We start from the raw sequence: 16542 nt of genomic DNA, 5'->3' as shown, positions 1-16542 counted from the left end.
TTCAGTAATCACTCATCTGCTTTGTGACTTCCAGAAGTAGGTTGGAAGCTTTCAACTGCTAGTGGACCCTCCATTCTCTTCTTTATTGTGGGCTGTAGCTTTTTTATGTCTTTGTCATTTTAATGGTGTCTCAGGAAAGTGGTTAGCCTACCATCTTGAACCAGATATCCATGACCATTATTTTTAATTGCTCTGTGATATTTCACAGTAGGCAAACCATTGTTTACTTATTTCCTTATTGTGCATTTGTGTTTCTTCTGGTTAGCCACTGTTAAAATGATACTATGGCTATCATAAGCATGTAAATTTTTGGATTTAATTAGGAAAAAAATGTTTTCTTATTTCAGACTTTATTACTTTGATTTCCTAGTGAGGTTGAACATCTTTTCCATGTGTTTGTAATCCATACTCTCAAGGAGAGAGACAACGCAGCGTTAGCACTGTTATCCTGGAAAGTAGAAACGGGGTTTCAGCTGGGCACAGTAGCTCACGCCTGTAATCCCAGCACTTTGGGAGGCTGAGGCCGGCAGATCACAAGGTCGAGAGATCGAGACCATCTTGGCCAACATGGTGAAACCCCGTCTCTACTGAAAATACAAAAATTAGCTGGGCATGGTGATATGCACCTATAGTCCCAGCTACTTGAGAGGCTGAGGCAGGAGAATCGCTTGAACCCAGGAGGCGGAGGTTGCAGTGAGCCGAGATCATGCCACTGTACTCCAGCCCGGCGACAGAGTGAGACTCTGTCTCAAAAAAAAAAAAAAAAAGGGACAGGCACAGTGGCTTCTGCCTGTAATCCTAGCACTTTGGGAAGCTGAGGTGGGTGGATCACCTGAGGTCAGGAGACCAGCCTGGCCATCATGGTGAAACCCCATCTTAAAAATAATAATAATAATAAATTTAAAAAATTAATTAAAAAAAAAAAAAAAAACGGGGTTTTGCCATGTTGCCCAGGCTGGTCTCGAACTCCTGACCTTGGGTGATCTGCCCACCTTGGCCTCGTAAAGTGTTGGGAATAAGGTATAAGCTCCTGGGCCTGGTCCAAATATTGCTATGCATGCCAAATGGTGAAAAATATTAGGGACTTCTAGTCTAATAGACCTTCATGAGAAGAGCAGCCATTAGTTAAATAAGCAAACAAACACTTGGTTGGCAGAGAATTGGAAAAACACAGAACTCAAGCAAGGCCTGGCTGCTGAGCAGAGCTTGACCTGCCTCCTTTCCTTAGGCTTCTAGTCTCCTGTGGTGTGTCCATTCCCAGTCAGGAATGTGGGTGTGTCGCCTATGGGGACTCAGCACAGGTACAGCTACCCGCTATACATTTAGTGCCAAACAAATGCCTGTTGTTGAGCTCTCTATTCCATAACTTGTTTAATAAGTCCTTTTTCCTGATGACTTGAATATTGCTCCATAAGAGTTAGGCTGTCTTTTATCTTCTGTGTGATCAAAAAGATGTGTTGCATTATCTTGCAGTGTTTGCATCCATGGGAAATGTTTTTCCTGTTAGTACCTTTCTGGTTTTGTAACCAAACTAGTTTAGAAAATGGGATTCATTTCTTTTCTCTTCTGTCCCCCATAGCTCTTTGTACAAATCTCTGTTAAAGGATTATCATATTTGTTATTTATTTCCACATTTGTCTCCCCCACTGAGCACTACTTGTGGACAGGGATCATTCATTACTCATTGCTTTGTAGCCTCTGAATTCAGCTTAAGGCTTGAATGGGAGTAGGTACTTATTAATGTTTATTTAGTGAATGGGTAAAAAGAATGGATGACTCTGTGAGACTAGCACCAGAGTTCCTTCTCTCTAGTTCTGAATTAGGTAGTTATGCCAGCAGTTTGCTCCTCAGCCAGAAATTCATAATATTTGGTCAAAATAGAAAATAAACTCTGCCACTGGCATAAGCTCTCCGGAAAGCTGTTATTTAGCTGTGTTTTCTGCTGGTACTGCGTTCTTGCATCCAGCATCCCTATCTGCTTGTCATTCTGGAGGTCCCTGGAGTGTGGAGTGCAGGCATGTACTGTCAGTTAACCTGACTCATATTCATTTTCTGCCTTTCAGGCTGATTCACCCCAAGAGTGGTCGTTCTTACCATGAGGAGTTCAACCCCCCAAAGGAGCCCATGAAAGATGACGTATGTAAACGCAGGACAAGAAATTTCCTTTTCTTTCCTTCCGCTTCTTCACCGTTTTTCTTTTGTTCTTTCCATTTTCCTTTTGTTCTTTCCATTTTCCTTTTATTTCTACCAATATTACTAACATAGTCATGAAAAATGACACTATCAGGCTAATCACATGGCCAGTGTCAGATCTATTCCGTGTCTCCTCAGGTGGTTTATTGCTTGGCCTCAAGGTAGCTACCAGTGGTGCCAGCTTTTTGCAGTGCCCAGATTGTACTTGTCTTCTGTCAAGAGCAGCCCCTCTCTGACATTGTGGCCACCTAAGTGACCAGCTAATAAGGAGGAGGTTTCTTAAAAGCCTAGAATTGGAGAGTGGGGAGAGTATGGCACCGAAGAGAAATTTGCTGACCAGTCCTCCAAAAGAATATTCTTTCCTATAGTTACTGTTGCTGTACTGTGTCCTGGGGTCTCATACATGGTCACTGCACCATTTGCCATGAAGAGTCTATATGGTCTGTTTTAGAGCATGGAAACAACAGTAAGAATTTCCTGGATTTACCTTTGTCCTATGAAACAAGTTCATCAGGTCATCCAGGTTCTATAAATACAGGTTCTAGAGCCGTTATGGCAACTTGGTCACATTTTGCAAAGTTACTAATTCTGCCATTCAAAGTTCTTTCTCATTTTACTTTCCACTTTTAAAATGTTGATGAGTGACACTCTAGTAAATATGCTAAATATTTAAGCAACTAAGATTACAATTGCTAATGCATCTTTGATTTTGGTGTATTCTCCTAGTCTTAGGGGCTTTTGACTTCCTTACTTTTGACCCTGGAAGTGTTTACCTTGGAAGCTGAATCGCCTGAGCAGAAAGCTGAGAAAGTCATTGCCTATCTTCCCCTTATGAGCCCCTTTCCTCACAGTTGCTGTTTCTGACAAACTCTCTGACTTCTCTGGACAAGCTACTCTGCTCCTGGGAGTACCAAAGTTCTTTATTGGAGAGGGTCTGAATTGCCTGTCTGCCTCTGATGGGCTTTGGGAGCAGACAGCATCCTGGGCAGAATGGTCCCATCTCAAATCTGCATCTGGCATGGAATAAGAAAACCTTACTAACAGTCCCAGCCTTTCATTGCTCTCTTCATATTCTCAGATCACCGGGGAACCCTTGATTCGTCGATCAGATGATAATGAGAAGGCCTTGAAAGTCCGCCTGCAAGCCTACCACTCTCAAACCACCCCACTCATAGAGTACTATAGGAAACGGGGGATCCACTCTGCCATTGATGCATCCCAGACTCCTGATGTCGTGTTCGCGTGCATCCTAGCAGCCTTCTCCAAAGCCACATGTAAAGACTTGGTTATGTTTATCTAATGTTGGGTCCGAGAAGGAATTTCTTCTTCCTATTCCTGTGAGGGAGTAGATGGGAATGGCAGGACAGGCAAAGAGAAGCTTCCTCAGGCTAGCTAAAATATCATTTGATGTATTGATTAAAAAAGCACTTGCTTGCTATATCTTCGGCGTGTTTGCTAGGCTCATCTCATCTGTGTATGCGTGTTGGATGTGTGTGTGTGCAGGTATATATGTGTTCACTCTCCTATTTTCTAAGTTTTGGGCTAGGTGGCTTTACTAACTGTTTACTTCTTTTTTGTTGTTGTTTTGAGACACAGTTTCACTCTGACACCCAGGCTGGAGTGCAGTGGTGCGCTCTTGGCTTACTGCAATCTCTGCCTCCTGGGCTCAAGCAATTCTCCCACCTCAGCCTCCTGAGCAGCTGGGACTACGGGTGCGTGCCACAACACCTGGCTAATTTTTGTATGTTTTGTAGAGACAGGGTTTCGCCAAGTTGCCCAAGCTGGTCTTGAACTCCTGGACTTTAGCAATCCACCCACCTTGGCCTCCCAAAGTGCTGGGATTACAGACGTGAGCCACCACACCCAGCCCAGCTGTTTACTTCTTCTTTTTTTTTTTTTTTAATCTTATAACCAGCTTAGAGAAGAGCTGTTTACTTCCTTAACCATACTTTTGATTTTATATTTTGACCAAAATAAACTAACTCAAGTAATCTTCCAGGGATCACAATTCTGAAACCTCATAGTCTTTCTTCCATTTCCAGCAGCTGATTAGAAGGCCAGCATCATGTGAAGTCAGGCAGGGTCACAATTCTTGATGGCACATTATTGGTAGAGAATTCCATTTGTTTTCTAACTCATAATGAAAAGCCACATGAGTCAGCATGTGAACAGAGATCATTAATTTTTTCCCCCTAAGTGGAAGGAAAAATGTACTTACGTTGCAGATTATAGAAACTACTGGGAGAGGGTATCATCATAGAAAGAGCCAGGCCAAGTTGGAGTATTTTTGTGATCTGCATCATGATGCTGAAAAGTAGGGATTATTTGGGACTTGGGTTTGAAAACTGAATTGTTTCCAGAGAATTAAACCAGGTGAAAGGTCCTTCTACATTCAGATTGTCTTCTGAACATCCAGGCTGAGTGTCTGAGAGCAGCCAAGTCTACTTCCCCAAAGAGAGACCAGGATAGTTTTATTTGCTTTTATTTTTAATCTTTGCCTCTGTTTCCAAGTGTGAACAAAACAGTGTGTGATCTATTCTTGGATTCATTTTGATCAGTATTTATTCAAACCCAGTCTCTCTCCAGGACATAAAACTGAAATCAGATATGTTCCTTTTAAACCCAAACCCTCTCCCTACTAGATCCAACCCTTCACCCTAGTTTTATGATGGTTATAGCCACAGACTTCCACAAGAAAAGATCACCCAGAAATAAGACCACCTGTGAGAGTAACCAGCTTTTATTCATAACCTTAGCTTCCCAACTGTTGAGCATTTTTTTTTCTTTTCTTTTCTTTTTTTTTTTAACTCATTGCTCAGTATCACAGAACTGTTGAGCATTTTCTAAAGTCCCTGCTGTGCCTTTTGGTCTCTGGTTTGATTTGTGGCAAACAGATGAAGTAACAGCCTGCTATGAAGGACTACAAAAACAGCGGCCTCTGGAAAAACCATTAGAAAGTCAGTGGCAGATCCAGTAAATAATGTCTCCTGCCTCAGCATAATCTGCTGCTGACTCAATGCAGTGGACTCTAAAGGGCCCAGCCTTCTTCTGACCTGAGCTTTCCTGCTGTCTGTGGGAGTACCAGAGGGCTTATCTGCCATCCACATGGCAACTGGGCACGAGTATGTGGCCACTTTGCTTCCCTCTTTGCCTGGTCCAAGTGAGTTTCTGCTGCCTCTGCCCTGCCTTGTTTTCCTGGCTCTAAGCTAACTCCACCCACTCTTAATGGAAACTCAGTCTGGCTTTGTGTGTTTCTGGGAAGCACATGACTTCTGGGAATGGGCAAGGAAGAGGAGTGAAACAAAAACTGTCAGCTATGTGTGCCTGGTCTGGGATCCTTCTGGGTGAAAGTGGCATCATGAATCTTAAAATTAGCTCCCCTTTAACTAGGGACAATTATAAACACTTGGCCTCAAAGTTGAGGTCCCTGAATGTTTGCTAATTGAATGTACATGATCCTTGCTCAAATATTTGTCATCCATCCACATATACTCATGTGCATATACATGTGCAAGTAATATTTGGGCTGCCCATAAGGACTAGAAGATTCATAGGGAATGCATATACCCTTCGCAGGATGCTTAGGATTCTGTTTTTGCTTCATTTAATTCCAGAGTCTTAACCTCAGCAGGTTCTGCTTTTACCTGGCAGAGAAATGTCCAGTGTTCAATGCATTTGGTTGCTGGGGCTGGCATGCCAGCCTCCTCTGATAAGTACTTGGTTTTTAAAAACCCATTTTGTTCTCTCTTGTTTCCTCTCTATTTCAGCCTAGTATCAGAAGGCCAGGCGAGACTGCACCACTGCTCATCACCCTGCGGCATGATCCCTGCTCTTAGGTGCTGGGCAGAAGGGAATGGGGGTCAGGGTGAGGATGCTGAGGGAGGGCTGGTGAGGGGCTCAAAAGGGATATTTGGAAGAACAGCAGTGTTACTGTAGTGAGGCAGTTTCTTTTATACTTAAGTAGGAGTTTTTTGTTTTTTGTTTTATAGATCCCTAATTGGCATTTTCACGACATATAAGTAGGAGTTTTTAAAGTGTAAGGGGAAAATTAATTTTTTAAAAAATACCATGCTTGGAGGGTGGGGGTAGAAATAGAGAGATACAGTATTATTTCTAAGGAATCGGGTTCTCATTTACTCTGGACTGGTGACAATATTTTTTAAAGCCAGTGCTCTAAGACCTCAGCTTTTATCTCAAAACCCCATGGGTTCCAGACCAAGAGTACAGGAAATCAAATTATTGTCTGGTCTGTCCTCTAGCTTGGAACAGGGAGGCTTTGACTACTGACCCTGGTTTCACACACTGTAAGATCAAAAAACCATCTCCACATTTGAAAGAGATATAAGGTGTATTCATAGTGATGGTGGATCAACAAATCAAGCTTACTGGAATCAAGGGGAGGGGGAAGAGAATGGAATGGAAAGGGAGGCTGACTCCCTTCCCCTGACCTCCCACTGATTCACCAGGCTACCTACTCTCATGAGTAACCTCTCCCAGCTACCCAACACATGCCACAATCCTATGCTTTTGCCTTCTTTTATCTGCAGTGTGTGAAGGGACCCTTTTAAATAAATGAGCAAATGTCCCAAGCTGTATCATCCAAAGATTGTCCTTTCCATTCTCAAATCTTGTGACTGGGATCACTCAACAGCACTGTGATGTACTATTTTCAACGAGGTGCCTTTCTTAACTGACCAAATGCTGCCTTGTTTGGCCCTAAGTCAATAAAATATGTTAAAATTTGTATCCCCTGTTGTGGCATTTTTTTAGATAATCTAATGACATTGAATTCTGGACCTGGCTTAGACGGAAAGGAAGCCCTTTCTTGTGGTCACTGGCAGCTGTGTGGTAGGGAAGTCTAAGTGTTTGCCCGTAAGATAAACCTATACCCTCTTGACCTTCAGCTCCTATGCAGGCTTTTCTTAAGCCCAGAGACAAGGCAGCTTGGTCTAGTGGAGATAGCACTGTGCTTGGAGTTCAGGGGACCTAGGACAAATCCCAGCCAGTTAGTTATTCACTCTGCTCCTGTTTGCTTAGCTGAAAAAGGAAGTTGGTTATGCCACCTTCTCAACCTCAATGGCATTAAATGAAATTTATAGGAAGAAGCTTTTTGCTCAATACCTGGCACGCATGAGACATTGGATAAATGTTAGTTGGATCCAGATATACACAGAAAAATACCTGCTTCCTGCCAGGCTAGATAGTTGTTGAATGGACACTTGTCCATAGTCTAGAAAGCCAGTGCTTCTAATCCCTCAGCCAGATCATTTACTACCTTTTCAGTTGCTTCTTTTTTTTTTTTTTTTTTTTGTATTTTTAGTAGAGATGGGGTTTCACCATGTTGGCCAGGCTGGCCTCGAACTCCTGACCTCATGATACGCCAGCCATGGCTTCCCAAAATGCTGGGATTACAGGCATGAGCCACTGCGCCCGGCTTTCAGTTGCTTCTTTAACACCCTTTATTGCTTCTCTGTGTGTCCTAGTTTAAATCATTTCCTCTCCAGCAAAAGTTAACTTAAATCATTTGTCCAAACTAAAGTTCTCATGCTTTTGGAAGGGTTGCCTTTGCAAATGAGGTTTCTGAGAAATGACTGTTGTTCCCAAAACAAGAGGGAGCTAGGCTGAAAGCACTACCATTCTTCTTTAGGCGTCTTGTTACAGAGAGAGGCAGGGTCCTCACTGATAAATTAAATCCTGTTCCCTGATCCAGCCTCTCCTCCTGCTCCACTTACTCACCTCTGCAAAGTCATTTTCAGGTGTCAGCCTTACTGATTTGCACTGATCTGTTTGTTCCGTGAGCTTTTTAAATGCCCCATGAAAATTTTCTTTCCTCCCTTGGTCATCGTGCGTCTAATTGCAGGGAAATGTTTGTCAAACCAACCTGTGAAGCAGCATAGTGTAGTTGAGAAGAATAAACAGAGAAGACTGGGTGAGCTGTTTGTTTGCTTCTTTGGGCCTGGGTTTCCTCATCCAATCTGCAAACCAAGAATGCACATTAGTGGTACTAATCCTACCACTCCTGGAAGACTGACTTCTTGCGAGGTACTATGCAAAGGCTTCATGTAACCCTCACAGCACCCTGTGCAGTCAGAACTTTCCTTCACTTTTATAGGTGAGGAAACCGGAGTCAGAGGGGTGAAGTGGCATTCCTGAGGTCATGCATAAGAGGCAGTCAGGACTCAAACAGTCTCTAACACTTATCTGTTCCTTGACCTTGTTGCTGAAGTAATTTAATTACTTGCATAGCTCTGCAGACAGGAAGGGCCGCCCTGAATAAGAGCTCTTTTCCATGGACACTCAGCACTGCCAGAACTGATTTTGAAGAAATCACTGACGGCTCTGAGGACCCAGGGTATGTGTCTTAAGATCTCCTATATGTACAAAGTGTCACTGACAGAACAGAGCAGGATGGAGAGCAGCCTCCTCAGAAGCCTCACAAGTCTTTCCTGAGATGAAGACAGAGCAACAAGTCAGAAGACAGATTTCAACAGCAACTTCACCATGCGACCTTGGGCAAGTTATCTCCCCTCATCGGTAGAATGGGAAGGATCCCTACCCCTCAAGGGTGCTGATCACACTAGGAACCAAGATATTCATGTGGGTTTGGCTGCCCAAGACACAGCAGATGCTTAGTAAATAGATGGAATTCAGACGGAAAATGTAGGCATTGATGAGAGCTGTTGTCTTACTGACCATCTGGAACTAGGCTAAGGATCCCCTAGAAATCATGGACCTCTGAAATTATATGCAGAATTCTTGATGTGTTTTCATAGTAGTCTACCATTAAATGCTTAACTGTGTGTGGGAGGTTTTGCATGCATTATCTCATTTATTCTCAATAACCCTATGGAGGTAAGTACTGCTATTATCTCTATGGTATGTCTATGGACTTTGCAGTTCAGACATCTGATAATGGCAGAACCAGAGCATGAGCCCAAGTCTGGCTCCACACCCCAGCCTCTTACCACTGTGCCAATTGCTTTGACACTTTGCTGGGAGAGGGGAAATGATCTCAAAGGCACTCAAGATACAGAAAAGGCTATGAGCCATGGATCTAAACAAAAGGAAAACTCGAGTGGGTTTTCTCTGTTACAGTGAAGAACCTGCCACAGGTAAGACCTTTTTCTATTTTGTCATCCTCTGTTGTTTCCTTATTGTTGGTGCTAAAGCTTCAACGTGCTGGATTTGCAAAGCTCCTGGAGTCACCCGTATTCCAGAAAGGCTGGAGGGGCGAGTTATGATGGGAGAAAGGAGCCATTTCCTGTCCCCTGTCCATAACTGTCTCCTGGTTCTGGAAAAGGTGGTCATGAGAGGGCGTGTATGCAGGCTTTTAAGTCACAGGCAGCTCTCTAGACTGCAGCTCTGTGTGGCTGATGGCATTGCATTATTCATAACTCCAGAGGGAGCAGTGTGCTTCTGATGTCTTGGGAATGCAGCAGCTCCGTGTTTAGAATCATCCATGGCAGTGTGATGATGAGCTTTTCTCACAGAGGGGCCCCTTCCAGGTGCCCAGTCCAGGTCAGAGTGCCCCAGCAGAAAGCAGGTGGGAGTAGAAAGACAAAGTATCAGAGGCCCAAGACAAAATGGGCCTAGATACTGTGCAGATAGCTCTGAGGCCAATAAGCCAAACAGATCTGCACTTTCGGGGTAAAGTTGCTATGGAGCAAATCATTTCATTATGTGGTGTTCCTCAAGAGTTTTCCAGACAAGTTCCTCTGAGCTTAGAGCTAGTTGTTCATTATGCTCCCTGTTTAGCTGGTCTTCTTTATTCTACTAGATAAGAAATGCTTCGTTTTTGGCCAAGCGCAGTGGCTCATGCCTGTAATCCCAGCACTTTGGGAGGCTGAGGCAGGCGAACACAAGGTCAGGAGTTAGAAACAAGCCTGGCCAACATGGTGAAACCCTGTCTCTAGAAAGGATACAAAAAACGGGGCATGGTGGCACACACCTGTAATCTCAGCTACTCGGGAGGCTGAGGCAGGAGAATTGCTTGAACCCAGGAGGCATAGGTTGCAGTGAGCTGAGATCGTGCCATTGCACTCCATCCTGGGTGACAGGGTAAGACTCCGTCTCAAAAAAAAAAGAAAAAAGCTTCATTTTCTGCTGTTTTCCTTTTTGTCCTGGCTATGAGGAAACTCAACTACGTCTTGTGTTCAGTTGTTAATCATTCCTCAGCCATGGTTTCTTAATAAAATTCCAATGCCAGCCCAATCTTAGTGCTATTTTTAGCATTTTTGTGCTTATGTGTGTTGTAAATTGCCTCGAGTCTATTTTGGAAGAGAAGCAGAGTGTAAAGGAAGGGCTAATTATGCAGTACAGGAGGTCAGACTGCAGAGAAGAGGGTAGCTTTGTGAAGGAGTTGGGATCTGGGTGACTCCATGCAGAGGGTGGTGGCAGTCCAGCTGAGGGCACAGCACAGGGGAAGGTACAGCAGCCACTGGTGCTCTAGGCTTCTTTAACCTCAAACAGGGGTCCCCAACCCCTAGGCTGTGACTGCCACCAGCAGGAGGTGAGTGACAGGCAAGCAAGCATTACCACCTGAACTCTGCCTCCTGTCAGATCAGCAGTGGCAGTAGATTCTCATAGGAGCACAAACCCTGTTGTGAACTATGCATGTGAGGAATGTAGGTTTGCTCACTCCTTATAAGAATCTAGTAATGCCTGATTATCTGAGGTGGAACAGTTTCATCCTGGTCTGTGGAAAAATTGTCTTCCACAAAACTAGTCCCTGGTACCAAAAATGCTGGGGACTGCTGACCTAGAGAACCCCTACTAGAGTTCTTGGGAAATCTGTATCTGGTTAGAGATAAGTTTTTCAAACAAAGCACAGGGACAATAGGAGGGAAGTTTTTCAACTCATGAATAATGTCAATAATGCAGAAGAGCAAAAGACAAGGACATGCACATAGAGATTTGATGGGCCGCTTTAAGCTCAGTCCATGTCCCACTTTTCCTCCCTCCCCTAAACACACCACAGTCTTGCTTTGACCATGAATAGGCGATCCTTTGCTGTGGGGCTGAAGTGGGGAAAGTCCCTCAGTTTTATTGTCAGTTCTCTTTTCCAATCATGTGTCTAGTGTGGGCATGAGTTCTGGGGATGACAAAGATGGTCTGTGGTTAGATCTTGGCCCTGACAGTAGCTTACTGTGTGCCTTGAGGGAGACACTTAACCTGTTAACCTGTAAGCCTCAACAAACTCATCTGTAAAATGAAGTTCATAGCAGTCATCTAGAAGGAGTCATATGAATTGAGAAATAGCAGCTGCCCAATAAATGATCCTTTCTATGTCCTTTCCCAAGGCCATTTGCTGAGGAGAAAAGTACCTACCAGCTATTTCAGAATAGGTGTCTTTACCCATTCCTATTCTCTAGTGCCACCTAATCCCCTTGGAATACTATACCAAACCAGAACAGGTTGCTTTTCACTGGGGTGTTTCCTAAGCTGCCAAATGTGCCCTTGAGTGGAGATGGGAATCACTGTTCTCTTCTCCAGGGATCCTGATTCTTCTCCAGGCTGGCAGGAGACATTGCGGTCCTGACATGGCAGCCAACCAGATAGCAATGATCTTGGCACCCCCAAAGCTTACTGGGAGTAGGACATTCTATAGTTGAAGATGAGGGGAACATCTTCAACTGCTGAAACCACACCTTGGCCTGACTATACCCGCTCCTATCTTGAGGCCAAAATAGGAGGGAGCATGGAAAAATATGATGGGGTAGATTTGTGTGCACATGACACCAGTGAGGTGCTGGAGTGGTCTGAGAGAGTCTTCAGTGAGAATATGTTGGCTCATGTTTTGAAAACCTTTGAAAATTGTCCTGTGGTAAGGGAATGAGAACAGTACCTCTCTCTTTGTGCTGTTGACGGGATGAGTTCATGTCTATCAGGTGTTTTAGAACAGTGACGCCCATAGTGCTCATTAAGTGTTTCCTAGCTAGCAGCTCTGGCTCAGCAATTCCAGTTTGTACATGTACCCCAAGGAAATGACTAAGTATGTGCAGAAAGCTTTCTTTATAACAGGGTTAGAATTGGAAACAACCTAAATTTCCAACAGAAGGGGAGATTGGCTGATTCATTCATGGGATGGAATAGTATGCGATAATTACATAAGTCATTTTAAGACAGAAAAATTTTATGATAAATTTATTAGGTGAATAAACAAAGGTTTTAAAACAATAAAGCATGGAATTTCCCTAGTAGAGACAGGATCTCCATATATTGCCCAGGCTGGTCTTGTGTATCACCACGTCTGGGTAAAGAACGGGTCTATTTTTAAAAGGAAACTTTTTATTTTGGAGTAATTTTAGGTTTACAGAAAAGTTCTAAAGATAGTATAGAGAGTTTCTGTATACACTTCATCTACTTTCCCCTAATGTTAACATTTTATGTAAGTATGGTACATTTGTCAAAACTTAAGGTTAACATTGGTACATTACTAGACTGACTATATTTGATTTTCACTAGTTTTTCCACTAATGTCGTTTCTATTCCAGGCTCCAACCCTTTATACCACATTGAATTTAATATTTTTTTTTAATGTAAAAGTTTATGTACATAGAAAAGCATCCAGATGCATATAGATGAAAATAATAACAATGATCATAGCTGAAATTTGATGGGCCGCTTTAAGCTCAGCCCATGTGCCGCTGAGGGAGTGGCAGAACTAAGGGAGATTTTTTGTTTTAAATTTTTTAGTATGTCTTCTAATTTTTCTATGTTTAATATGTCACATAATTTTATTTTATTTTATTTTATGGGTAGGTGTGATTTTTTTTTTTTTTTAAGAGAAAGAGAGAGAATGGGGAGGAGGAAAAAAGAAGAGAAAGAGAGAGAGAGAATGGGGAGGAGGAAAAAGGAAAAGAAAGAGGGAGAGAGAATGGAAGTATTGCTTTCTTGCCCCGGCTAGAATGCAATTTAGTAATGGGTATTGAAAACCTCTTGTATACTGATAATTATACTTAATGATGTAGTCAGGAAGGAATAAGGGAAGAAGATAACAAACAAAGAGCCAACCAATATTTCATTTAAACCTATGATTACTTAGGAGTGATTTACTTCCAATTATATAGTCACTTTTGGAATAGGTGTGAGGTGGTAATGTATGCTTTGTGTATTTGAAGTGGAGAGTTCTATAAATGTTTATTAAGTTTACTTGTTCCGGGTCTGAGTTCAAGTCCTGAATATCCTTGTTTTTCTATCTCGTTGATCTATAGAATCGTTAGCTATTCTTGTTACATTGATCCTTTTACCATTATGTAATGTCCTTCTTTGCCTCTTTTGATCTTTGTTGCTTTAAAGTCTACTTTATCAGAGGCGAGAATTGCATCTCCTGCTTTTTGTTTATTTGTTTATTTTTACTCTCTGGTTGGTAAATCTTCCTCCTTCTCTTTGAGTCTTTGTGTATTGTTGCATGTAAGATGGGTCTGGATGCAGCATACCGATGGGTTTTGGCTTTTTATCCAATTGAAATATATATAAGTTTAATACTGGCGTTTGATGCTAGCTGGCTGTTTTGCCCATTAGTTGATGTAAATTTTTCATTGTATTAATGTTCTTTGCTTTTTGATATATTTTTGGAAAGGCTGATATTGGTTGTTCCTTTATATGTATAGTGCTTCTTTCAGAAGCTCTTGTAAAGCAGGCCTGGTGGTGGTGAACTCTCTAAGTACTTGTTTGTTCGCAAAAGATTTAATTTTTCCTTCGCTCATAAAGCTTAGTTTGGCTGGATAGGAAATTCTGGGTTGAAAGTTCTTTTCTTTAAGGATGTTAAATATTGGTCCCCACTCTTTTCTGGCTTGTAGGGTTTCTGCTGAGAGATCTGCTGTGAGTCTGATAGATTTCCCTTTGTGGGTAACCTGACCTTTCTCTCTGGCTGCCCTTGGTATTTTCTCCTTCATTTCAACCCTAATAAATCTGGCGATTATGTGCCTTGGGGTTGGTCTTCTTGAAAAATATCTTTGTGGTATTCTCTGTATTACCTGGAGTTGAATATTACCTTGCCTTGCTAGGTTGGGAAAGTTTTCCTGAATGATATCCTGAAGAGTATTTTCCAACTTGGATTCATTCTCTTCATCACATTCAGGTACACCTATCAAACGTAGATTAGGTCTTTTCACGTAGTCCCATATTTCCTGGAGACTTTGCTCATTCCTTTTTATCCTTTTTTCTCCAATCTTGTCTTCTCGTTTCATTTCACTGAGCTGGTCCTCGACTTCTGATATCCTTTCTTCTGCTTGATCAATTCGACTGTTTAAGCTTGTGCATGCTTCGCGAAGTTCTCGTGTTGTGCTTTTCAGCTCCATCAATTCACTTATATTCCTCTCTAAATTGTCCATTCTCGTTAGCATTTCGTCAAACCTTTTTTTAAGGTTCTTAGTTTCTTTGCATTGGGTTAGAACAAGTTCCTTTAATTCACAGAAGTTTCTCATCACCCACATTTTGAAACCTGCTTCTGTTATTGGAACACAGTCGTTCTCCATTAAGCCTTGTTCCGTTACTGATGAGGAATTGCGATCCCCTGTAGAGGGAGAGGCATTCTGATTTTGAGTATTCTCTGCCTTTTTAAGCTGCTTTCTTCCCTTGATTATATATTTATCCATCTGTCGTCTTTGTAATTACCGACTTTCTAACTAGGTCTCTGAGCGGACATCCAACTTTTTGATTCCCAGCGCCGAAATCTGAGCAATCCACTGCGCCGGCCAAGACAGCGGTGTTAAGGTTGATGGTGCCTTTCTGCCCAGGAATCTCTGGACTCTGCATCAAGAACTGCCGCTTTAAGGCGCCAGCAAAACCGCCGCACCGGCCACAAGAGTCGCTCTGGCGACCCGTGGAGCTCCTCTGCTGGGAATCTCCTGGTCTGTGAGCTACAAATATTCGTCTGAAAGTGTGGCGTCCTCTCGTTCTCTGCGCTTTCACTGGGAGCTACGTGCCCGAGCTGCTAGTGATCAGCCATCTTGGATCTCTCCATGTCACATAATTTTAAAACACAAAACTAACAACTCAGCCTGAATTGCTGCCCTCTGATTACCCCTTATATGGCTATACTGTGTATATTTAGCTGAGTCTTTTCGAGACTCAGCTAAAGAGGGCAAATGAATAAGTCTGCCTCATCCTTCTTTCCCCATTATGTAGCCCAGGGCCAGGCACAGGAGGAGGTACTGATAATATCTGGTTGAGAAGACAGAGAAGTTTATTGCTACCAACTTTCAGAGATTAACTAGCCTTAGCATTCTTTTTCTGCTTAAGGAAACCCAGGCTTATGTTTCCCCAGTTTCGCGACCCCAGCAGGACAAGACCTGTTTTTAAAGTTTGCAATCTCAGGGCTGAATTTTATGCCCATCACTGAATTACTTGCTGTGGCCAGGAGCATGGAATATGCCACTTGGCCAGGCTTAGGTCCACTGACCAGGCCTTTAGATGACTTCTCAAAGAAAAGTCAGGGTTCTGCTATCCAAAGGAGGTAAGATGGCTACTGAGGAAGTTAAATACAACATCAGAGCCACCCTCCAAACACAGGCATTTTAATCCTTAATTCTTTTTTTTTTTTTTTTTTTTTGAGACAGTCTTGCTCTGTCGCCATGCTGAAGCACAGTAGTGCAGTTTCAGCTCACTGCAACCTCCGCCTCCCAGGTTCAAGCGATTCTTCCGCCTCAGCCTCCCAAAGTGCTGGGATTACAGGCGTGAGCCACTGCGCCCGGCCTAATTCTTTTTGCTATACTATATGCCATGCTTGTGCTCCCTGATGAGAATAGTACCACATTAATGCTATTCATCGTTAAATCCTAACAGCCAACATAGTACTTGTATGCAGCAGGGACCTAATCAACATATAAGTGAATAAATACATCTCTTGGTGACCTAAATAGAATCATTTCACTAGATGTTTAAATCAGAATGCTTTGAGTTGTAAATAACAGAAAACTGGCTTAATAAAGGACATTTGTTGACTCATGCAACTGAAAAGTCCAGTGGAGCCCAGCAGTCAGGCATGGTGTGGTCAGGACTTCACTTTCGTGCCAGTCTCCTGACCGCCCCCTTGGTATCATCCTCAGGCTTGTCTCTCTGTGATAGCAAAATGACTGCAGCAGTTCCAGACATTACATCTGTATTCCACAACATCCAGAACAAGAGAGAATACAGAGAATCTGTATCACAGAAGTTCCAGCAAAAGTCCTAAGAGTCACTGTGAACTGAAAAAGGTTACATGCCCACCTCTGAATCAGTGGGCATGTGGCAAGGGTTATTTACTACTGGTTTGTGTGACAAGATGATGAGTCTAGGGTTAGTGGCAAGGATTGTTTACTGGCTTAGCCTAGATCATGTGCCTCACCCTTAGAATTGGGGGGATAG

The 16542-nt window shown here is 42.8% G+C and overlaps 1 protein-coding gene across 5 annotated transcripts in view; it reads left to right on the top strand.

The window, feature by feature from the left end:
• AK2 (adenylate kinase 2) overlaps positions 1 to 16148 on the top strand; it is a 33343-nt gene extending 17195 nt beyond the window's left edge. For 2 of the 5 annotated variants that reach the window (XM_012440514.3, XM_064363653.1), the window contains 3 exons: positions 2064 to 2136; positions 3272 to 3467; positions 5961 to 6939. In XM_012440514.3, the coding sequence (XP_012295937.1) occupies positions 2064 to 2136; positions 3272 to 3467; positions 5961 to 5965 (274 nt within the window). In that variant the 3' untranslated portion in view covers positions 5966 to 6939. Of the gene's footprint in view, positions 1 to 2063; positions 2137 to 3271; positions 3639 to 5960; positions 6940 to 14826 lie in introns of those variants that run through there. The other 3 variants (XM_012440504.2, XM_064363652.1, XM_064363654.1) reach the window with 2 other exon arrangements.
• Positions 16149 to 16542: the final 394 nt, after the last annotated feature.

The sequence above is a fragment of the Aotus nancymaae genome, unplaced genomic scaffold, assembly GCF_030222135.1.
Source record: "Aotus nancymaae isolate 86718 unplaced genomic scaffold, 86718_ANA_hifiasm-v0.15.2.pri h1tg000053l, whole genome shotgun sequence".
NCBI lineage: Eukaryota > Metazoa > Chordata > Mammalia > Primates > Aotidae > Aotus > Aotus nancymaae.
This window is presented reverse-complemented; position numbering and strand designations above follow the sequence as displayed.